Source organism: Motacilla alba, chromosome 2 (genome assembly GCF_015832195.1).
Source record: "Motacilla alba alba isolate MOTALB_02 chromosome 2, Motacilla_alba_V1.0_pri, whole genome shotgun sequence".
Classification (NCBI taxonomy): Eukaryota; Metazoa; Chordata; class Aves; order Passeriformes; family Motacillidae; genus Motacilla; species Motacilla alba.
Window position 1 is genome coordinate 53,489,857 of NC_052017.1, and position 25,223 is coordinate 53,515,079.

Here is a 25,223-nt window from a genome sequence, read left to right on the forward strand (position 1 = left end):
TAATTACCAGTTTCATTCAGGTCTACTCCATAGGTCTGCTTAAGGAAGAGTTAAATAACTATGATTTTCTTATTAAAAGTAGCAGTGGCCCTGAGGTAATCCCATCTTCAGCACCAACCTTGCTACTCTGTGGAAGCAACATGTTCCTGATACAGACAGGCAAATTCAAATTTGTTTATGTATTTTCATATTAATTCAAACTACTTTATATTTCCCTTCTGCTGTCAGCAGAACCCATATCCCTGAGACCTGATCTGTGGAAAGCAGATCAGAGGCAATTTTCTATTCTTGCATGTGTTCTCTGTAGCAGTCTTAAAAATATTTCCTTTTCAACCATGATCTGCAGGGCACCAAAGGTGAGGCTCTTCTTTACTTTTTTTGACTCTAGAGAAAGGAATAGTAAGGACAGAAAATCAGTTGTTTCCAGAATCCCTTCTCCATCTGTGTAGTTGTCACGCGTCTTATACTCACATTTTCAGTTATTTTGGGCAGGCCATTATTTTTTTAGTATGTTAGAATAAGACCTTAGCACAGTGTTCCAGTGAGATTATGTATTCCATTCATGATTATGGGGGTTCCACAGACAAAAAAGTAACAACAATCCTATTTGTCATCAAAGGATTAAATTGTTATGTTACATAATAGTCTCACATTTCCTCAGTTAAGATGACTGAAGACTGTGATGCACTCTATCAAGACTTTCAAGTGGGATGCTACTGCTGCGCTTTTTAATTTTTACTGGATTACAGGTTCCTGAGAGAAGAACAAATGGGGTGCTACCTTAACTTCCTCAGTGCTGAAATGCTTCCTTTACATAAAGCAAATACATTAATGCCATTTTAAATATGGCGTAAAAATGTTGAAAATCATAGCCAAAAGCTGGAGAAAAAATGCAGTGATAGTCTAGAACTGACTCCTATGTTTACAATTTATTTTAAATGTTTCCCTAGGGCTATTGTTTTCCACATTACACTTGCCGCTGTGGCTGCTGGGGTGACAGTGGACCTCAATAACTTGCACTGAATAAAGAGATCCTTTGCAAATTCAGAAGACATCATTCACAGTTATAGCTACAGTCCTCCTGTAGGAACCTCTACTGTTACTCCACAGGATCATTCAGAGCACTTCCACAGCTTGGCTTTGCCAATCGATGCTTAAACTCACAGAATCACACTGGTAGGAAAAGACCTTTGTGATCATCAAATCCAGCCATAAACCTAACACTGCCAAGTCCACCAGCCTAATTCAACCTCTCTGTTCTGGTATGTAACGTCTTAATGTGGAAAAGATTGAAATGAAACAAGAAGGCTCCTCATGGAGCGATATACTACACTCAGTACTTTAAAGAACCAGATAATCTAACCACGGATATATTTAGCATATGAAAGTGTAAGGATCATCAGATGTTGCTTCCTTCATTCAGGCTTTACCTTAATTTAAGTAGTCTCCCTGTTAACAATCCGGAGAGAAAGATATTAAATATAATTAAAAGGGTGGAATCTTCCAAGAGGAGAACACAGTACATATGAATGAGAGAAAAAAGCAACAGAAAAATGAAACTTAGTTTTAAGCATGGTCAAAATGCATATTGTAGTTACAAATGTTCTTGTAATACCTTTTTTTAAAAAAGCAACTCAGTCTCAGTAATGTGAAACCTCCAAAAGAACTTCTTGTTTAATCTTGGAACAATAGTGGAGAAGATTTCCTGGCATATGGAAATTACAGCAGAAGAATGAAGAGATAAGTGAAGAGCAAATGTCATACTATAATTGCCATACTATAAATAATATATGGAATAGTTTAATTATAGGTAATCACAGATTTTTAAATTTACAAATTTTTAAATTTACAAATCAAGGAATTGTGCTAATTTCTGAGACAGAATTGAGTATATTAACTGCCCTTGAAACAATATCAGTATTTGTGGGTCCCATCCAACTCAGCATATGCTCTGATTCTGTGATGATAGTTGAGATGGTGCATCTATTACCTTCTCCTTCTTACCTCATATCCCCCTCCCTGCCATCACCTCACAAAAAACCCAAACCAAACCAAATCACAACAACAACAAAAAATCAACAAAAAACCCAAAAACAACTACCCCACACCAAAAAACCCAAACCCAACTAAACAAATCCCATCTCCCCCCTGCCTCCCCCAACCAAAACAAAAAAACTCCAAACCCCAAATTCATTTCTCAGATTCAAAAGACACTTTATCCAGGCTGAATGTGCACAAGATTTGTCAACCAGGGTGCTTCACTCAGAAATGAAAATGTAAAGATGCGTAAACAACAAATAACCTCAAAAAAGGAATTAGCATCTCAAAAAAAAAGTTATCAAATATGCATTTGTTTATCGCAGTCAAGTTTTATGACTCAAACCTTATTAATATATATTTTATGAAGAGAATATCCATTGTGGTAGCAAAATTAAATGCATTTTGAAACTTGTATGTGACATTTATCTATCTGCTCTATCAGAAAAAAGTTGTCATATTCATTCAGACATATATTACTTTTTCAATTTCCTGTCAGTAATATTTTTTTAATGTTCTTTAGGGGGAGACCACAGGATTTCTTATTTCTCACAACAAAGACCAAAATGATTTAGAATTATGTTGATGAGTTTATACCTTAAAAATTGCACCACCTTTTTTTTTAAGAGATGAACAGTTTGTTCTTATCCAAGATAACCATGGTTTTTTGTGTTGTTGGGGTTTATTTTTTGTTTGTTTTTAATTTTTTTTAAGATACTGTCGGGTAAAGAGTGGTGTGGTCTTTTTTTCTTCTTTTAAAGAAGTTCATCATACAAAACACAAACTTACAATGCAGTTTTATGATGGTTCAGGTTCTACTGTGAGCCATAAGAGATAATAAAGAAAAAAAAAGCTCAAGTATTGAAACTCCTTATCATATATCTTCCCTTCCAAGGGGATGATTTTGATAGAAAGTTCATATAAACCCAGGGCTTTGAATAAATAGTGTTGTGCAGCAGGCAAGACCAAAAGGTCATAGAGAAGAAACAGAAACCAATGAAGACAGTTAATTGACAACATGCTACAGCTGTCATGCAAAACAGTGGCTGGAGAGGCAGAAACTTCTTTCGCTGAGTTGCTATTAAAGTGACACTGTAGTGAAAAACTTATATAGTGTCCCATAGACTCAGTGGAAATCCTATGGAAGATGTTGAAGTGAAGCGGGTCAAGTCCTGGGTAGAAAGGACACTTGTTTCTTATGGGATTCCTTTGGTAGTAATGACCCCATCCATAATACAAAATAAGGCACACTCTTTGATGTTAACAAATCAAGAGAATTCCATGAAAAACATTCAACTTGCATCTCTAAACAAATGCGGAACATTTGAATTCAAGTTAAAAGATATGCCTCTCCTTCTAAGCCTACACAATCCCTAGGAGTAAAACCAAGTATTTTGGTAAAACTGGCAATAATTATGATGGCATAGTTTAGATTACTTTTTAGGACAGAAATTCTTACATTATAAGACTCTTTCATGGTATTTGTGACATCTAATGGTTGGAGCTGTGCTGGAAATACATTCATGTGGGTCTGTGGTCTGAAGATTTTGTGTATCCCTTTTCTGTACTAACCAAAACAGCAGGGTAAATGGTCAATGGCCAGAGAAATGTAATAAGAAATCTGTCAAAAGGAGAGACATCTTCCCCACTTCAACAGATTCAAAGGGTTTTTTTTTTAAACTAGGAGAACCTCAGAGATGTAATGTCTTCATTTATGCACACTTATTTTTAAATAACATCATCCTGCAGATGGAATACTTGATCTTACTTGAAAGAAAAGATACTCAACAGAAAGATCCTCCCCTTCACATTGCAAACCATCATTTAGTTGAAGTATCAGTAAAGTTAAGTATGCTTTAAATAATTCAGAGACAGATACCATTACCTTGGTCTCTATTTATTTGGGAAACACAAAGAAGCAGGCAAGCAAAACAGGAACAAAAAACAAAGCAAAACAAAAACCAGAATTCCTCTAGAGTCATTCAAAAAATAAGAAAAAATAAGGCAGGTCAGGTAGTACTAAGTTCTGCATGCCCATCCTCAGCTGCTCACAGGAACTGAGTTAAAACTACTGTGACTGCGATGGTGAGCTTAAGGACAACATTACCAAAAGGACTCAAGTATTCAAGTATCATTAAAAGTAACCACTGTGTGATATTGTAAGCATGGAATCGATAAAATATTAGATATCTAGCATCAGAAATCCAGTTGTATACTTCATTCACGACTCTCTCTATTCAGTGTAGAGAGTGAAAAATCCCTGCAAGATAATTAATTGACGCTTAAAATGCCTGCCTTAGATTGGTCCTATGTTTTATTTTTGAGAGTGCCTATTTGTTTCAGTGATGACAGAAAACACTAAACAACTAGATTAGATTGTTGACTAGCCTAAGTTGCCTTTCATGTGGTCAAAATTAGGGAAAAGGAATTCAAATCAGGAGTCTAAAGAGACAGAGGACTCTGCTAAGCAGTCACTTCTAAAATTGACCTACAGTCTCTAGATCACTTGGAAAATAAGTTGCCTTTTTACTGACCATCTCAATCTCAGCTGTAGATAAAAGGAGGGTAAAATAATTTTTAAAAAATCCCTAAAATTAAAATAAAATTATTGACACTTTTTCCAGGAATGAGACTCAACTTTTCTTTATTTTTTTCATTTACGAGTTACTATTAAAATATCACAAGGCTTTGAGAAGACCTCACTGGTTGAAAAGATGTTCAATACATGCACAAAATGAAATCTGTTTGACCATCCTCGTCTATTACAAATATAAACACAGAGATAGAGATGATTCACTTAAATTCCTTCAACTTGACTGGTAATATCTTGACACATTTCACTGGGGAGGGTATAACTTATACCACTCTTAAAAAGTAAGTTCAAAAAAAAGACACAGCAATGACTGTGGACTGAAGATTTATTAGAAAGATTCCCTAACCATCTTTTGAAGTAAAATTTCCATTCTGTGCAAACTCAGTGAGAAATTGCTTTCTTGACATGGTACTCATTTATCTCCCCTCACTCTGTGTTCTTTGAGGTCTCCTTTTGCATCATTTGTTTGGTAGTATGAGGCCGATTTAAACATTTTTACATTTGTGCTCTTGGCAGAGAGCACAGTGATTTAGTGAATCAAGAATGCATCATTCATGTTGGTTCCCTCTTTTCACTGCATATGATTTTAAGGAGAAATAAAAGGCAAGGGTGCAACTTGCTGCATTAAGTGCTCCTTAGGAGGGACCCTTTCCATTGATGGAGCAGGCTATGAGAATTTGAGCTCAACTTAGTAATATTTAACAGATACATTTTTATTTGTATTCAGACAATAAGTCTTTTGTTGTAGCATATTTACTTGTGATATTTTTTTCTCATCATACAGAGTGTTTCTCATCATACATCATTGTTGGTTAAGGACTTCCATGTAAGCAAAGTTTTAAGTATGCATCATTGTATGTTCAGAAGCATGAACCTATCTGAACAGACAAACGCTTCTGCATATTACTAACAGTATTTTTAAGTCAGTAGTCTGATATTAATATTTTAAATAATTACCCTGATAAGTTGGCAAAAAGCTTGTCAAGATTTGTTTTATACTAATTTCCAAGATCTCCCTTGTTCTCTTGCAAAAACATAGTATGTGATTTCAATTTCAGACCATATTCAATCAGCTCTTAGACTTCACAGATGAGCATCAGGGCTTTCTATGCCTTTCTGCATCTGGTGAACTGAGAATCAGTTAGTCTCTTTGGACCCTTGTGAACAAAAAATGAAATTCAAAACCTTATGTTTTGATACCTAAGCATAAGCATTAAATATTTAATCTTAGTCTCTGGGCAGATTTTTGTCTTGGCTGTTGTGGCAAAAGTTCTCAGATGTGGTAGAGAAGAATGTGGTGCTTTTTTGCTAATATCAATTACATATTAATCATTAAAGGTGATGACATTATGATTTATCTAACCTCTCTGTTCATTGGTTCTTAAACTTTCTGCTTTAGCTAAAGGAGTGTGTTTCAATGATGACTATAAACAACAATTGTTTTCAAATTCATGTGTATACTTGACATCAAAGATAGGTGACTGTCTCCTACAGGTGTCTGTACCTGAAAAATAGGTGCAACAGCTGGGACATGTTGGTGCATCACAGAAATGAGACACATTCTCCTGGATACAAATAGACTAACCAAGAGAGCAACATATAGATTTAAACATACAGAGTGGTGCACTGTAGTTGCTAATTTTAAGAGACTGTAAATACAAAACCCATACATCAGTATCTGTACAATTAAAATTAAGAGACATATAGTGCAGATCCTAGAAGATGTAATTTAAATACCTAAAAATGGAAGACACCTCCCAGCACTTTGGAGGGGTCTGTGGAGGCAATGTTCATCAACATGACAGACGTCACAAAACATGCAGACCATGCCATCCTGTGGCCGTATGCTGGGAAATATTTTCCCTGCGATTCTATTAGCAAGCCTCAATTTTCTTGAACTTCTAATTACTTCCCTCTGATCTCTTGTGTAGAGCTATCAATAGTACCTGTCTACATAGTATCTGCTAGTAGTGAAAGGGTAGAGTGTTAACATTAACATTCAGTATCTTTTAACTCTCACTTTGCCGTCATTCAAGAGTACTTACATTTTTTGTGGGAAATCAAACCCCTAGAAAAACATGGGCCTAGTTTTGCTCCTCATATAATAATTAAATTAATAGAATGCAGACAATTATGGCCTCTGTACAGTCATGATTACGTACATCTAAAATCACACTTGAGACAGACCTGAGCTAAAAAAGAGCAGCACGTCATCTTCCATGCCAAGAGGAGAAGGTTTAGTTTATTTTCATTTGTCACAGAATAAAGAGTCAAATGACCCCAAAGACAGAAATATGACTCAAGAGGTAATTAAAATATTTATAATCTCATTTCCCTATGGGTACTTGTATCTCTTCCGAGGAGATGAGCACAAATTTCCAGGTAAGCATACATACATGTGTTCACATAAGCAGAAAGCAATTCAGTTGAAAAGACTGTCAATATCTGCTCTATTTGAAATGTTTTAGGATTTTGTCAGAATATGGCCATAAGACACAGAGGGAAGAACGTTTTTCTGGATCAACCATGGGATACTTAGAGTAGTATTGTGCCATGTCTGAAATGGGACTAAAGACATGTGTTGAACTAACTGAATCCCAGATACACAGTGAGGCAAAGAACTATTGTCAGGAAAAGAAAATGGTAGAGGAAGTAGAACAGAAACTAGAAAGCTGAATACCTTGGGGTGTCTGAGGATGTGTCTCTGACATTGGCACCAGACACCTGTTTTCCCCCACTCTTGTTTCCATACGGGTTTATGCTTCCACTTATGGAATAAACCAGGAGAGCAAAACCAGACAAATGAGAACAAATCAAGGCTAATAAGAAGAATTGAGAAGGAAAGAAGAAGGAAATTTTAGCATGGCAAGTGGTGCTGATTCCCCCTCAAAGCTAGTACACTGCATGAGTCTGATACCATGTTTTTTTCTTTGAGTCTGTCTATTTGTGCTATCAAATAAGACATAGCTAAATGAACAGCCCTCAAAGAAGGGAGTGGATTAGGCCTCTGGAGATGATAACTAACAAGTTAAAATTAAACTTCTTTTCAGTTGGGCTGCAGTGACCTATTTATACAATTTCTTTCTTGCTAGCTAGCTAGCTTTTTTTAACATTGCAAGGTGTACCTGGCCTCTCTCATCTCTCTAAACTGTCTCCCTGATGTCCTGATCACTCTCTGATCTATCTCTCTATCTGCTGGGTGAATGCTAATATGACATATCCAACCTCTAAAACAAACCATTTATTTTGAAACTTGGCTATGTCAGAGCATTTGATGCGTCAAACATGAAAATGAATGTATATTTGGATATTGGGTACATCATGTCTTGATATTAAATTATCCCCTGAAAAGAGGATTGATTTTTAAACTGGCAGGATATACGTATTGCTTCCTTGAATCTCTAGCATGAAGCTAGACATGGGGGGAGTCTAGCAAAGGTTCTCTATGAAGCAGAAAAAGAGTTGCTCAAGGGCTATGAGTGTTTTCCTTTATATTAATAAATCCTTCTTTGCACTTAAGGAAAGAGATTCTGTCATTCTTGTCCATTATTATGTGACAATAATACATTAGTCTTCTATGAGAGATACTTATCCTAGAGATAATATTTAATTAATGTGCAAAAAAGGAAGTTTAGGTGAAAAATGTTCTTTTAAAATCATATATATTTAATACATTGGCATAGATATTTCAAAGTCCCTTTTTTTTTTCCTTTTGATATCTGGGCCATTTGCATGTACACACACTGAAGCCTACTACTGTCAGCATCTGAAAAAAAATGACAAACTGAGATATACTTCAGGAAAAATAGATCGACTGTCCATGGACGGTTAGGTGACTTTTTTCTGCTTGAACTTTCCCTGTCACGGTTCACAGATCAACCGACAGAAGACAGCATTACACAATTCTTTGCAATAATCTAGATGCAAATCAGAAGACAGAGAATACTTCCTCTTACAGGACAATTCCAGCTCATTTGGAAGTTTGTGGATCTGCATGCAGAAGTTGTGGGCCTGCATCTGGCTGGTTATTACTATGAATGCTGCATGAATACATTTCAGTGGATGGCTTACTACAAAACGAGTCAATCTAGCATTTCTGTAATATTCTCCTCATTATGTGAACACTACTTGGGGAAGACATATTTCTTCATTTTCAGATTCTTCAGAAGATATTGGTAAAATATCTGGACTCCTCATCCTTCCAGATTTCAAACAAATACCTATTGCACAGCAAACAAGGGAGTGCCAAATCTTTCCTCACCTGTATCTCTAAGACGTACACATACAACTGTCACAACTGCAGCTCAATAAGAAAGACAATGGCCTTTATTTATGCATGAAGACTTGTAACTTTTAAGAAATTCCAAATCTCACCAAAACAGCAGGAGTGCTCTATCAGTGAATCAAGGACCAAAAATATTTAGCATTTTGCATTAATTGCACTTTTGACAGAGTGATCTGCCTTCTTTTTCCCTTTGCTGAAACAAGCAATTTTGGTTTTGTTTATTCTGATTATCAATGCCAATTCAGCAGATTGTAAAATTCTGACACAAGGGTAAAGCATATACAATATACAGGATAAGTTAGGTAAAATCTAAATAAGACTAAGCACCGTGTTACACAAAGAACTATGACCTGAGTTTTTTCAGAAATGATGAGGCACATTTAGAAAGATAACTCAGATTGTCAGATTTGGTCCACTATTGCCTCTGCTCTCCTACAGTCTCTCTATAATCCACCCTGCACAGCACTCCCTCATAAGAAGAAGTCCAGAATTAAGAATGGTCTTAGATTCCACTGTGATGCAAGTCTCATACAGGAGGATTTTCATCATCTCTGTTCAGACAATGATGTGGCCTCAGTTTTCTCTCAACTTTGTCAACTCCTGAACTGATGCAATATTCCCGAGCACTTCCACTGTTTAGGAAACACCAGTAACACAGAAAGCCCTTTTCTTGGTACCACCTACATGAATCAACTTTGTCCACTGCTTTGCTTACATCATGTTAAAGAGTTTTCAATGTACTTAGGAAAACTCAAGTCTTTGCCTTCAAGTTCTTCTGTGGTCTAGTTTCCAGGAATCTAAATGGCTAGCAAAAGCTCGTGGATGAAATCTATGATTACCAAATTCAGTCTTTCAGGATAACAAGAGTCAAACCTTCTCTGTGCACAGCAAAGTTTGCTTTAAGGGGAAGGTCAAAGACTTGGAATGGATTCCAACAGCAATTGAGAAACATTCATGTGTTTATTATCTTTGGCTTCCCCGCATTCTGCTGCAAAAGCTAATACATTTTTTTGTTGTCTGCCTTGCTCTGATGCAAATATAAGTTATATGCATCTCTAAGAAATCCCTTCATAAAGATTTTAAAATGCAAACAAAACCAAAACTTTAAAAGTCCACCAAAAAAAAAAATTCCTAACAAAGACAGACAAAGCCAAATGCTCTTACCAAACATGCAATGTGCTGTTCTACAAGTTTCTGCTGAGAGGAAGACCAATTTGTGACTATCACTAGTCATGTTTCTTAATGCTTTACTGGAAGGTGATAAGATATGATGATAAGGAGAACAGTGTAAGAATCTCTGTAGAGCAGAAAGATTTCATTGACTGTGATGTATGTCACTGGTGATAACAATGAAAATTTTTCATGCTTATAACCACCTCATGATGCTAAGATGAACAGATTATAGGAATGGTAGGTTCTTTTTTTATTGGTTAGCTTTCATGAAAACGGTATTAGGGTTGAACTAGTAGTAAGTTTGGTTTTCTCCTCCATGCAGAAGTAATTAAGAAGGCAATGACAAAAGGACAGTTACGTCCAGTACTTCTGACTTGAAATAATTAATGTAGAATAGTAACATTTTCAAAAGTGCCTAAATGCTGCAGGCTTTTAAGGGTTTCTTCAAAGTATATTTACTCCACGTAATACAGTGTGTTAGCAAGACCCCAGAGCTAATAACTAATGAACTAGATCCTGTGTCACCTTGTTGAGAAGCAGAATTAATTAGTCCAGCCACAACAGCACACTACCGAGAGTTTTGGCTTCTTCAATCTGTGTTAGTACAGCACTGAGACATGCACATATAAATGAACTGTCTCTGGCAATTTGCTTGCAATGCTCTGTTACAGTGCATAGACATGCCTTCAAGCACTCAGTCTCGTACCTCTGATTGAAGCAAACTCAGGCTTTTACAGGTATGAAAGTTGCTTTTGAAAATAAGACTTGGGCACCTCTGGAAAGATCTATGTCCAAGACACAGTACCTTAGGCAGAAATCCAGGCAAGAGGCTACAATTGAAGTGTGAAATTTAGTAGCAAAAGTAAGATTTCTTGCAAGTTACATAAAAGGAATTTCAGTGGCTCTTCTGGATAGATGTGGATAATTTCCAAGCCTGATAGAAGTTTCATTAAATAATTATCCTTTCCATTTTTCAGCGATCACTGCCTAAAATAGACAAAAAAGGCTAGTCAGCTATTGGTTTAAGTTAGACTCACTCTGCCTTAGTCCATTTCTGCTTCATGAAACTACCAATTTGCATGACCAGAGAGCTCGGTCCATGAATTTTTACATTTATGCCACTGTGGATACAACTGACATTAGAGAAATAGTACAGCAAAATAAAGACACAGTCAGCAAAAATATGTTAAAAGAATTATTTGTCTTTTGATTCAAATTCACATGGGAGGTAATTAAACAAACATCCTCCTCCATGTATAGCTGTGGGGAGGGAAACCAACGGAAAAAAAAAATCTTCCCTTACAACCGATCTTTTCTCTTTTTGCTTTCTTCCTGCAAACTGCAAAACCTCATGTATTCAGCACAGTGAAACTTTGAGGGGGGAAATAGAGAATCAGACTCCACCCAGCAGAAATTCAATTCATTAATACAAAGGTCTGTCAAAACAGATTCTCCTAGTAAAGGGTTTTCCAAGGAATGTTCTTAAATGCTAGTATCATCAGACTGTTACTATCCCTCCCTCTAGCATTGCTTTCCAAATAAGTCTCGTTTAATGTCTCAGGCTTCTAATGAAATATCCTTAATATATGCCATTCTGATACCACCAACTCAGATTTCTATAGGCCTTAGCCCTGGGAAGATATTGTTAGCAGTCACTACTTAAACAATTATTGTTAAGAATTTTGTGAACATTTGGATGTTGTGAGGGCTAAAATATTAGTGGTTACCACATATTAAAGCAACATAGCTGAAAGAGAAAGTGAAAACAAGAAAAAGAGAAGAAGGTTAAGAGAAAAGGCTAACAGACATTGAACACTTGAAGAACAGTATGAATTGCACATATTCAGGAAGACTCTAAGATTCTTCCACATCACAGGACTTTGAGCCTCCTAGAACTTCTGGAAGAATGAAAAAAACTGAAACAATAACAAAAAAAAACCCAACGAACAATCAACATCCTCTTTTTAAGTATAGAAGGAGTTACAACTTGCTGTCCCAGCGGTAGCTGCCAATTTTCTTGGCTAGTGTTGAAAAGAAAACTAGGTCACATAGCAGTCTCTACACATTTCTTGGAGATGACTGCTAATTGCTCTGAACTTTGAAGTGTGGGTATTGAAAATTTTTACATCTGTGGTTCTGGAGAACTGAAAGTCTTACAAGCAACTTTGTGTATACATACTCATTTGCTTATCTAGCATACTCTACCAGATATAAAGCAGAGGAAAAATTGTGGAGCGGAATAAGACCAACAGGAAAAAAACCTGCAAAACCCCCCCCAAAAACCAAACAAAAAACCCCCTCAACATCAAGAAAAAAATGCATCCAATGTATTAGATCCTTTGGTTTTATCTATGCACAAAATCATACTATTGTCACTTAATATATACTACAGGGATTTAACAGAAATGGTTTTAATCCCTGTAAAGGAGTACATTTCAGTATTGGAATATCCTATTGCTTTTTAGCTGAAACAAAACTGAAACAAAAAGTTACTAACTAACTAACTAACTAACTAACTAACTAACTTCATCTTTCCACTATTTTTTCTCACATGTTTACATAAACTGCATTAAAATGTGCCTTAGATTTTAAAAGAGTATTTTCTTATGGAATGGGGATAGCCCCAACTGAACATCATCAGAATAGAAAGAAAATGCTACAAACACCTTTTTCCACAACATTTTACAATTACCTCACTCCCCAAAAGAAGGTAATGGCCTTGTCTATGGGAACAAAGAGGTTCTAGTTCTGTGGACTATTGAATATTTTCCAGATTGTGTCCTTGGCCACTTAAGCTAAGACAAGACAGCTGCTCTGCTTAGAATCAAGAACTTAGTTTGCAAATAACTGTTCTCACTTCAGAAAAGAAATGAGTTACAGAAAACAATGAAAATAATAGTACCTACATGTAGACATGTAATAGTTGGAAAGACAGAAATTTCCTTTACCGTAAAAGATACTTCAGCACTTTCCAAGCCAGTCCACAATGAGCACAGCATTATTTTTTGAAATCCTAACCCTGTTGTTATTGCACATGACATATTACATTGTACTGTACAGTGTGTGGTGATGAGAAATTCCTGCTTATTTAATTGTGATCCTTCAATGAATTTGAAAGGGAGCACTTTATTTCCATTTCTTTAATTTACTAGTTCTTTAGCTGATGATTTTATTAACTCTTGTATTTGAGAACTGATGCTTAACAAAAAAAAAGGGAAAGAAGAAAAGGCCCTTGGCAGTATTGTGAAGGCCTGGAACTGAATAATGCACTTTAATAATGAGGAATAGAGCTATGGCTTTTGCTGATGGCTGTGACCGGCTCTGTGACCTGATTATGTCGCAGAGTGTCAGCAGCTGAGACACTACAAAAGGGAGCGCATCCCATCAAATCTATCTCCATTGTAATCACTCGCACTGCTGAGAGGCTTGTTAGGAGCAGGGAATCCATCAGGCCTCATTAGCACCGTTTACCATCAAGAAGCTCAGAGAGCAAATGTGTACCCTCTCATCAGAATAATGAGAACTAAAGTACTCCTATTATCTAATTGGATCAACAATACCTTTCTCTCTATTTATTTTCCTGAGCTACTTGTGGACTACTACACTCAAAAATTAGTTATTTTCTTGTTAAGTACCAGGGTGGACCTGTGCTTAAGATTTTTCATATACAGAAGATTTTCATATCTAAAGAGCAAGGCATGGGCACAATGAAGCCTGGGTTACTTCAGGGGCATTCTTAGATTATAATGAAACAATCACAATTAATTCACTGTTCAATTAAAGTGTGGACAATACAATTACACCATATATACTTAGATTTTCCTTTTAATCTCCCAGGAAACAGACTATTGCCCTCTTTATCCACAAGGCAGTTCATCACGCCAACTCTCATCATGTTACTCTTTTCTTTTATAGTAAAATGTTATCTTGCAACTGCTGAATTTAGTGGTATTTTTCTCCTGTTAGACAACTCCCACCTTTTCAAAACAGAAACTAAACTTACTCAGTACCCACAGTTAAAATGTTTTTGATCCCGTTGAAGTCAAGAGGCATACATGAATCCAACTGATGATAATTAAGAAACCATATTCATCAACCTTGCTTTTATATTTCTGTGGCTCATTTCTTTATAAATATTATGACAACCGCCAAAGAACACATTTCACAATTTAATAAACACAGCAAAACCAACACAAAACTGCTGATTTTTTATTTCATTTGCAAAACCAGCATAAAAAAGAGCTATATTAGGTTAAACCTCTGAAGAATCCAAGGGCAGAAATGGCACTTGGGTCCTACTGTAAGGCAGGCTGAAGCTGAATAGATAGACAGTTTCTTTTAAAAATCTACTGACAGGGTGCAATTTGGCAAACCCGCTGGCCTGGCCATTAAATTTAAGGTATGAAAGCCCAGTGCTGCAAACACTTCCTGGAAAGTGCTGAGGGCAAACAGAATGCAAGCAGTGTTACATGGACCAATAGCTCTTCATAATATGCCTCCGAAAATGAAAATTTGATTTAGAGTCCTCTATGTGTACTATATCAAATTAATCAGGTGATCTAATAATATTCTTTCAATGGATTAGATCTCTTGGCTTGGGCTTGGGAAGCTCTGGTGTTACAGTTTATATTGCCATCCAAAGCAAAAGATGAAAAATAAAGAAACATGCCGTAACTTTGAATTCAATAATTAATTGAATAAAATATGTTATATAAATTATTGTTAATATATATGATTTTTTACTGTAATTGTAAGAACTCCTAGACTATTGGGAATTAAGGCCGTGCCATATGTCATTTAAAGGATCATTTCCCTTAAATTTGACATAGGATCTTGGATTTGACCTAGAGCTTAATGTCTCCAGGGATTACTGATCACCATATATTTAGCTAGACAGATGGACATTTACAAGCCCTGAATTTCTGTAACAGAAGTAGCGTGTAATTACAAAGATTGCACATATCAACATTCTAGTAACTCATTCAACTTTATATTTTTAGGAGTGTATTTTGGGTATCATGCTTGTGATTCCCAGAAAGGGGCTATTTTCAAAGGGCAGAATTCTTAACGTGTGGTGCAAATCTGGCTCTTTAGTGACTCCAAGCAGATCATTCAGAATTGAAGCGTTTCAAATGACTATTCCTTTATGCTCCCAATTTTGAAGCAACATCTTGTAGTTCTTGGTTAGGTGTTATAATTCTATTAATTTGAAGGAAACGTAATTTAATCTCTGGAATGTAGATAAATTATACTGAATAGTCCTGTTTTAAGGCAGCCTGAGAAGTGGTCTCTAAGTAATATGAGTTTATGCTGAATATTATAAAACTGCATGCTATATTACACACTTACTATCAATATTTATCTATATTGTGGCAAGGTCTGCAGTACTGATTATAAACCAAGGAACCTTTGCAAAAATAAGTAACAAAAACAAAACCCTTATTTAAAAGACCCAGGCAGATAGCTAGATGCTGTACTTTTATTCCAACAATTGGGAAGATTATTCCTTTCCTTTCTCTTTCTCTGCAACCTGTGGAATTATTGGACTTTACATTATGTCTGGAATAAACAGACTCAGCCTGAGTGAAACTCTCATTCAGTGTTATCTTCTTTGTAGTGGGTTTTTTTTAAGAACACAATGAATGTGTTCTTAAATAGATTATGCTTTCTGTGGAGAATATGTAAAGGAAAAGCTATAAAGAAATTAATCTACATTCATAACTTCAGCTGTTATGATGAACATTTTTGGTGTCAAGTGCTTCCTATGTAAGTGGTGACTGTGAACTATTTCTGGAGCACAGAGGAGATAGAAACAAGCAGGCTCTATGTTGGAGCTGATCTGACTATGAGTTATAGGTATTATAACCAACTTTTCTCCCAAACCAATACCCCATCCCTCCAGAAAACTTAATAGGCTTTTGAGAGCCTCCATTTAAAGCTGGCTGCATAAAATGATCCTTTGATGAAAAGGGATTGAAACAAGGGTTAAAGTAGACATTGAAAGGTTATTGTAGAGGGCACATTGTTCATACAATCCTCCTTTAATATGTGTGGTGTGCACCTGCGATAAGATGATTCATTAGATAAGGCCTCACTTTGACAAGCTCCATCGTTCAACCCTCGGGGTAGTGATGGAACAATTCTGCACCCACCCAGTAAATATAACAAGGTCAGCATTTTTTTCCCTGGGACTTGGATGGTGATAGTGAAGCTCGGGAAGCACCTTTATGTGTCCTGTTTAAAAAAAAACAGGGGAGGTCCTATAAAATGTTGAATTTTATTTTTTGATGGGCCAAAATATAAAACCTCACACTTGTTCCAATTAACTAGCAGAAAATTACCAGGAGAAGAGCTGTTCTTTCTTTTTTTTTCTTCCTCACTAGTAAACAGTAAGAGTAGAAACTAAATTTGAGATTCACATATCATCCAAGCTGCATCATTTCAATAAATGTTTTTCAGGGCCGAACATCCACAAAAACACTGTGGGTATCACCATATGCCCAATTTGTAGAATTTAGAATAATGACATTCAAATTACTCAGTTACCACTTATATTGACAGATCTGTTGCAGAGAAACAAGGCATTGTGTTAATTTTAGTCCTAATAAATTAAATAAAGAATGAAAATGGTCACAATCTGAAAGCCACTTAAATATGGTGTATCAAAGGAATTATTTTTATATGTATGGATTCAGATGCATATGTTTCTGCATCATACTAAGACTGAAACTGAAATAGTTTTAACAAATAAACAGCTCCATAATGTGGGTAATGCACTATTTCTCTCTTAGACACACTAACTCTTTAGCAATGTTCAAGTTCCTGTTTGGAAAATTTTCTTTAAACTAAAATAATCTTCCAAATTTGCATTTACAGGCTGGCTTAGTAATTGCAAATTGCTTAACATAGCTAATAAACAAATGTGGAAGCCACTCAGGTAACTCCATCCCTGATACTTCATTACCATTTATTTTCCTTTACTAGAAACCATTTATTTTCCTTTACTAATCCTTTTAAAGAAATGACGTAATAAAAAAATGGCACAGAAATGCAAAAAAGTGAAGCACCGTACCACTTCAGTAAAGGTGTCTGTTATTAGGCATATATAAGTGGAAGAAGACATATGGTATGTTTGTTAAAAATCACAGGGCTGCTGGACTTTTAAAATGGTAAATTAGTAGTGCATGTTATTGCACTACTGCAATATTTTTAAAGGGATGAAAAATAAAACAAATAAATAAAGGGCTAATAAATAAAATAAACCCTTAGCCTTTTCTAGCTTGAAAACACTCTTTAAAAGAGTGTCTAACTTCCCCTTATTTCTCAGACTTTCCATTTGTTACCTTGTCTCACAAATCAATATTTATTTATCTTCAACATGTGCACTTTTAAATTGCTGTCATACAGGCGGAACTGATTTTTGTCCCAAGATCAGCCTGCCATCAGAATTCACTGTTTGCTCCATCTTCTACTCACCTGTCCTTGTGCATTAGTGACGAGCTGGCCTGTGACCCCCTGAAGACTGGAGAGGGCATTTCCAAAGGCCTGGGAGTTTGCTATTGAGCCCATGGCTGCTGCTGCTGCAGCTGCTGCTGCTTGGCTTGCTAGTGGATTATTAACCAGCTGAAAAAAGAAATAAAATATAATGATAAAACCCATGATAAACATATAATACTAACTGGATAATATAAAAGTGATAGCACAGAAATGTTTATGTTATTTTAATGTTTTTTACCCACTTAATTATCTGTAAAAAATGTCTACTTCCAGAGCTCAAGTTTGAGAGGTTCTTACTTCTGGGGCTTTGAAAATAAGTAGTTTTTTAAAAAGGAAGAGGAAATTCCATGCTGATGTTGAAGAATAAAGCTCCCTTTTTTAAACCCTATTCTCTCTACTATTTTTTTAATCGAGTTATGCTTGATGTGTTTCTTTAGGCTCAAGTTGCTAATGCCACAGGTGTAGCAGCTTAGTACTGCTGTAAAGAGCAGTCAGTGAAAGACTAGCACTTGACTGAGAGTGGAATGTTTACTTGGGGATATTCAGAACAGAAACTATTTTACTGATGACCCCAAACCCAAGAAAAAACTGCAAATATTTTTAATTTTTATTATTAAATAACTCGTCTCAATATCGAGATAAATCCCATTAAAAGATTCAACCTTGTAAGTGAGATCAGTAGACATCAACTAAAAATTCAAAATTCATTTGCAGAACACGATACTAAGCAACATGCTGCTTCTCAAATGTGAATGATTAGTTCCAGGACTCATACATTTTCAGGAAATAATTTGTATTGCCTGCTTTACTCAATTCTACCTGAATGCAATATAGAAAGCATAGAGCATGGTCATGGCTTTCCCCTTAAAGACTGGGGGAATCCCATGGAGGAGCAGTCCTATCAACTCCTGTACTTATCAAGCCTACAAAATTTGTGTTCCTCTGTCAGAATCAAAAGTTGTCTTGGACATGGCTTTTCCACTGGATTATCAGGAAGTTTCTATTTTCTTATACTTTTCTGAGAAAGGACAAACACTGAACCAAGCACACAGGGATGACAGTAAAAAATAGCAAAAACATTGGGAACCAGCATCACTTGGACAGCTGCCTTGAGAGCAATCAAACTGAGTCCAAGAGGCTGAAAATACATTTTAGAGTGGCTTTGCCTCCTAAGAATCATTGCATTATAGCAGAACTTACAAAATATGCATTAGCAGGGTAGAGCAGCCGGAAGTCTGAGGGACATCACAGTCTAGGGACATTTTTTCTTAGACTGAGATGAAAATGCTAGAGCTAACTCAAAAAAAGCTTTATGTTTGAGGTGAAATTAGTAGGAGTTCAAAGTCCTAAGAAGATGAGTAAATTATCTATCTTTCAGAAATGGAGAGTCACAAGCAGTGGTAAGGGACATACTTCATAGACAGGCTCTGCTTCAAAATCGGTTATAAAAAATTAATCAGTGATTAGTAGATGTTTTAAGCATGTTACAGATATGAGTAGTGTGTATGTTATAGACGTTTAGAAGCCCATCAATAGAAGATGTCAGATATGGTTATAATCTATGCTTATAAGAAACATACTTGTCTGTTGGACATTGCAAAATCTACAATTGATTGGTCATACATTAAAACATCTATTAATCATTCATTAGCCTCTCATGAAGTATTCATAAATGCAACCTTGATATAAAGTGTTGCTTAAAGGGGTGCCTTGGGCATATCCAATCCTGCTAGAAATTGTAAAGTAAATAACTAAATAAAGATTAGTAGCAATGCCAGACAGAAAAGATGACAGTTTGGAGGAAATATTTTGATTTGGAAAAAATTGTTGTATGAATCTCTGAAAGCAGTTCACAGCACCCCACGGCATGAAAATCAAGCTGGAATAAAACACAAAAGGGGAAAACTGCAATGCGTGCTTGATTAGCAGTACTGATGAGCTGAGCTGTGAAGAGAACTGAGACCAGTACAATGACAAAAGTGAAGCTCAGTCCCTGAATACAGACTGCAAGAAATTCCAGTGACTGCACAAAGGTGTGAGTGCAAAGGTAGCTGATGCACTCTTCAGTCATTCAGGTGGTGGTCCCTGAGCATGGCAGTTGAATGCCAGGGAACAATATAAGTAAACTGCTTGATTTTCTGCTCAAAACAATGTCATTTCTTTATTGTCTGAATCAGAAGTTAGCAAACGCTGCCTTTTTTCCATAGCAGTTTGTTGGCAGAACTGGGACTTGAAGAAATTCTCTTACAGCTAAAATAAGTAAATACTTCGAGAAGAAAGGGGCAGCAGCAAGAGTGTAAGACTTTCAGCAAAGGCCTTCTACAATCTTATTAGCAACACACAAATTACTGAACCTCTGATCCTAGAGCATCTGACTGCAGGTATAAATGATAATCTTTTGACAGTTACTCAAAATCAGCTAATGAACTACACTAGCTGCTATGTTCAGGCCTTCAGAGGCGTGTAAGAACAGCTGCTTGGGAAGCATAAATAAGCCTTGTAAATCTTGAAACTACAAAGGGTTAAAACCTTCTAAAAATCAGACTATCACCTTATAGAATCTCTTTTCCATTTTTCTTGGACCAGTTTTCAAAAAATGTACATTTTCAAATACAACAATAAAATTTAATTACAACAAACCCTGGAGACACTCAGGATTGCTTTTAGTTGCATCACAGAGATAAGCTACTTATTAAAAATGATGGCAGAGGCTGTGATATGCATAGGTAGCCTGCATAGAACCATGTTCCAGGAACAAATGCAGGGAACGGGCCAAATCGCAGGGTAAGAGACTTCAAAGTGCATATGAAACCACCTCTATCTATTCATAAGTCTGATTAAAAAGGAGAGGATGCATTTTTCTTTGAGTGCGTTGGGGAGCTGCTGACTTCAAGTTTCACTCTATTCAATTGACCCCTTTTATCTTGTGTGCAAACTGGGGATGAAGAAATACATCTCATTTCATTATGTCTGGACACCAAGATAACACATTGAATCTTTCTTTTATTCAAAAAATAAGATCTCTAACTTGAGAGGTTTATGCAATTTCTCAGTGAAGGTTGGATCCCTAAGAATGCATGTTGGAAATATTGGAAATACATTGTGAAAAATCCCACAAAGGTTTCTTCCTATTTTGTTTCTGTATTTAAATAATGATTTAATTTGAAAGGCGGAGATATTTGGAGCTGTCGATTCCAATGCCCAAACCTCTTCTCCAACTCAAACCACCAGCCATAACAGGAGATAATAGTAATCTTTGAAGCGACAGGCCAGCCTTCTTAATGACACCTCTGCTAATAACATGATTATATGAGGAAGCAAATTTTATGAGGAGGAATCTTTAATAACTGAGTAGGTTTAGTACATTTTTCTGAATTTCCAAAGCTGAACTATTAAAGGTAAAGCACATGAAAATGGTCTACTTTAAGACAGTAAAAGCAGAAGAAATTCCAGTGCAGCAAACAGAATTCACACAAATAAAATAAATCTGAGAAATTCTGGTGTATGAAAGAGGCACTAACAAGATCCTAAAAATGTGCCATGCAAAGTGGGAGTTTCTATGGTTAAGACCTCAAAAGAGTTAACTTATGGTTAAGTCTTCAAAAAAACCAATTTGAACAAAAGTGTGTTAGAGTCAATGCTGCAAGCAGCTTTCTTGAGAGCCACAAATACTTTTTTTTTATTTTGGAATAATACCATCTTCCTCTTTATTTTGAAAACTAACTTAGTATTTCATGGGAGTTGCTGTGAGAAACTGACCAAGCATTCATCTATTGTTGAATACAAGATCAGATTTGATAACCTACACAGTAGGTAGGTATTTTCCTTTATAAAAGGCATGTCCTACTGAACTTTCAGTCTCCTGGTCTGGAAATCAAAGAGCCAGTTTTAGTCATTACAATATAATTCAGTCAACACATACAAAGATAAAACCAAGCATTTTACTAGTGAAAAGTCAAGACATTTCAGGATGCCAGAGCATCATATGAAAAGATGGCCATGTAACCTGAAAGGCAAAGTCACTTTATGCTCTGCTAGTATATAGATCTCATGTGTTTTCTAAAGCATTTGTGGAGGAGGCTGCATAAAGACATGCTGCTATCTGAATGGAGCAATGGAGAATTTGAAGGACATACTGCAGAGTAACTTCAGGCATAACTTCATTTTATAAAATAGTATTAGTGTTTTTCAGAGAGACTGTTAAAAATCGCATTTCTGGATATCATCTAGAGATGGAATTAGTGTAAAAAAGTACTGATTTGATTAGGGACCAACAGATCCTCAGTCTCTTATGTTGTCTGACAAACTCTTCTGTAGGAAGCATCACACTACTAGATTAGCTGCTGAGATTATTTGCTTAAACCAATGCTTTTCAAGGGAAAAGAAATAAAACAGTTGAGAAGAATTCAGCAATGGCTCTCAGTCAGAAACACATGACTTTTTTCTTTTCTACCCATAATGAGTGAAAATTTTATTCATAGAAATGATTTTTTTTACCAGCATGGCATGTGCTTAAGTAGGAATTTTTAGACAAGAATCTATCTGAATTTTATTGTGTTTAGCTGATGAAAGAATTACAGGTAAAAATATTGTGGGATTTATTCCCATTTCTTTTCAGTGGCTCATGAGACAAATTTTGGGAAGTAGTCACTGGACCTTAAGGGAGAAGGCTATTTCATGCTGAGTACAGGCTCCTGAGGATATTCTGATAACTTCTTTGTTACAGTGACTACCATTATCATCTGTATTGAGTGTAGGTGGAAAGGTTTCGGTAGTGGAGCAGCTGCAGAGGAGGAGGATTAAAAAAACCAGAGTGAACAAAACAAAGGGAACAGCAAGGTCAGAGAAAGGAGAAGGACCTGTCCCACAGCAGTGAAAGAGTCCCTACTGTAGCCCTTGGAGGACCCTGGAGTAGGCAAATGGATATTTCCACTGAGAACTGTGATCCCTGGAGCACCCATGCAGGAGCAGGGGGAAAGTGTGAAGAGAAAGGAGCGAGGGAGGGGAACTATTAAGGACTTACTATAGCTCCCCATTGAGAGTGGGTAGAAAAGTTAGGAGTGAAAGAGTGAAGTCTGGGAGACTGGGGAGAAAAGTTGTTTTAATACTTGTCTTTGTTTCTCATTTATTTGGCACTATATTAAAGCTGATTATCCTCAAGTTGAATCTGTTTTGCCCTCAACACTGATTGGCAAGCAGTCCATCTTGACCCATGAGCTTTCTCACCCTGCTTCCTCCCTCATACCAGAGGCAGTGAGTGAGTGGCTGGGTGGGCATTGCTAACCCACCACACCACTGCACAGCAGTAACCGGAAACCATATCTTGCAACAACAATACTCAAGTATTTTCAATACCTTGATGACATAGAAGCAGAGCATTTCAACCTAGATACTCATGAGTGAATTGAGGTGCAGCTTCCCTGAAAGTCCCCATTAGCTCTTTGGGCAAATTCTTTACATAGTGTTAATGCTTATATTCCTAATTGTTTTCAATTCATATTTATACCTAATATCAGTTGATAGCTCCCTGAACTTACGTAAAATCTCATGGTCCCTGAAGGAATAAAAAAAAAAACACACTGGAAAGACGGCTTCAACTGAATCCTTGGAAAGCACCTAGATATGACAGCAATAAGTACAAAACAAATTGATCATAATAATCAACAAGATCATCACTTAGCACTTATATAGAATTTGGGTGAGTGAGCTCAGTCAATTTAATTTATTTTTAGGATTTTAAGTAAAATTAAATAAAATTTTAAAAAATCCTGTGAACATGCAGATCCCAAGAAAGTCAAGAGAGAATTCACAGACAACATAAAACAAAAGATGTTAATTTCATCCAAACAGATGCCATGAGAATTTTGGAAACTCTGTCTGGTTTTGTATTTATCAGTTAGATTTTTTTTTAAATGCGGATCTTTCCCTCCCTGCCTCCCTCTCTCCCTCTTTTTTGTTTATATAATAGGATAATTACAACATTTAACTTTTGTAAATGAACATCAGGGTAAAATGTCTGATGAAATGGCTGTCATAGAGCCTAATCATGCATAACTATTTGAAAACATGCCCAGCAGGCAAATCCCAAATTATGAAAAAAAATTAAATCTGTCAACATTTAGTCTTTGTACACTGTTGGGATATGATCAACCTACAAAATGTACAATTTAGTTATACTATCCAGACCCATCCAACAATGTCTGCTTATTTCAAAACTGCACAGATCTAAATTTGCAAATGGTTGTAGATGGTAAGAGTTCCAAATAGGCTGCTTAGACAGACATTTTAGTATATGCACATGAATCAGAAATTTATGTGCAGCATACAGTGTAGAGACAAGGATATTGAAATATCTGAAAGTACTGACTTGACAGAGACACTTAAAATATCTGGTTCTCACAGATACTTAGTCTGCTCATTATATGCATTTATTGTGGTTGAGCTATTTGCTGTCTAAATCTATGCTGAATTTTCTATCAGAAATAAGTACTGATAGTGGTGTCGCTGATGCGACATGACTTGATTCAATGCAAAGCGACGCGACCTGAGGTGATTGGAAGTATGCAGTGCTCATGTGAGCCTTGATATGACATGGATAGAAGAGGATGAACAAAATTTCTTGAAATGTCTTTGTAAACAAGGTGCTGCTGGTCAAATTTGAACCAGTCTAAAAACTACAGTAACAATTTGCAAAATTAAAAGGGTATATTTCTTATAGAGCCGTGGAAAAGCAAATAACGAGAGGACATCATTCCCATGTCTCTCCGACCAAACTAATGAAGAATGAAGACATGAATAATGAAGAATACATCAGGCTAAGAGTGAGCAGACACCATCCAAGCCACTTTAATTTCTTCGCTATTAGTCACAGATAGAAAAGAGAGGAGAGGAAACTAGAAGAAAGGAATCCTCGTTGGGTCTAATCCTACAAGGTCAACTAAATTGAAGGCGTCAGCATGTCTGAGGCTGGGTCTTATATGTTTACAAAAAGAAAGAGTGAATATATTTAAATATATTTAATATCTTTAAATGCAAATAACTACAAAATGCTGATGACTGACAGGTTTTAGCAGCAGGTCAGTACTTACAGATTGACCCTAGACTCCTGTCTTGTAGGTTCCTGACTGTCCACATTTATAACTTACAAGTTTGAAATGTTCCAGATCTATTTAGGATGGCACTCACTGAACAAGACTTCAGTTAAACAGAGGCATCTTGGTTTTGTGCAGTTTACTTGGTTTTATATGATTTCTTCTGAGTTACTTTTGTGTTTACATAGTTTTTAAAATATCTGAAACTTTCTTTCATGCATGATGCATATGTACTCTAAACAAACAACATATAAATTAAATTTGACATCTCGAATAATCAAAAATAGTATTGGTACTTATAAAAGAGGAATGAGCACTAAAAAAGTTATCTGTATTCTCTAGTTTTCTGAAGTAGTTCCCGTGTCTTGCAAGAGGGAAAGCAAAAAAGCACCTTCTAAACTTTTTGAAAGGGGCTGCAACATAGCTCATTTCACATTGATTAGTTTCTTGGTTCCTGTGTTTGTCTATTTTAGAATGATTTATCTGGCTTCTGAAAGATGTTTTCCCTACAAGAAAATGGTTACTTCAGGGTTCCCTCACTGCTAAA

The 25,223-nt window shown here is 36.1% G+C and overlaps 1 protein-coding gene across 5 annotated transcripts in view; it reads right to left on the reverse strand.

Annotated features, from left to right (window-relative positions):
* POU6F2 (POU class 6 homeobox 2) overlaps nt 1-25,223 on the reverse strand; it is a 311,090-nt gene that overhangs the window by 35,033 nt on the left and 250,834 nt on the right. For all 5 annotated transcript variants that reach the window (XM_038127479.1, XM_038127476.1, XM_038127475.1 and 2 more), the window contains one exon: nt 17,565-17,711. In XM_038127479.1, coding sequence (XP_037983407.1) covers nt 17,565-17,711 — 147 coding nt within the window. The remainder of the gene's footprint in view (nt 1-17,564; nt 17,712-25,223) is intronic.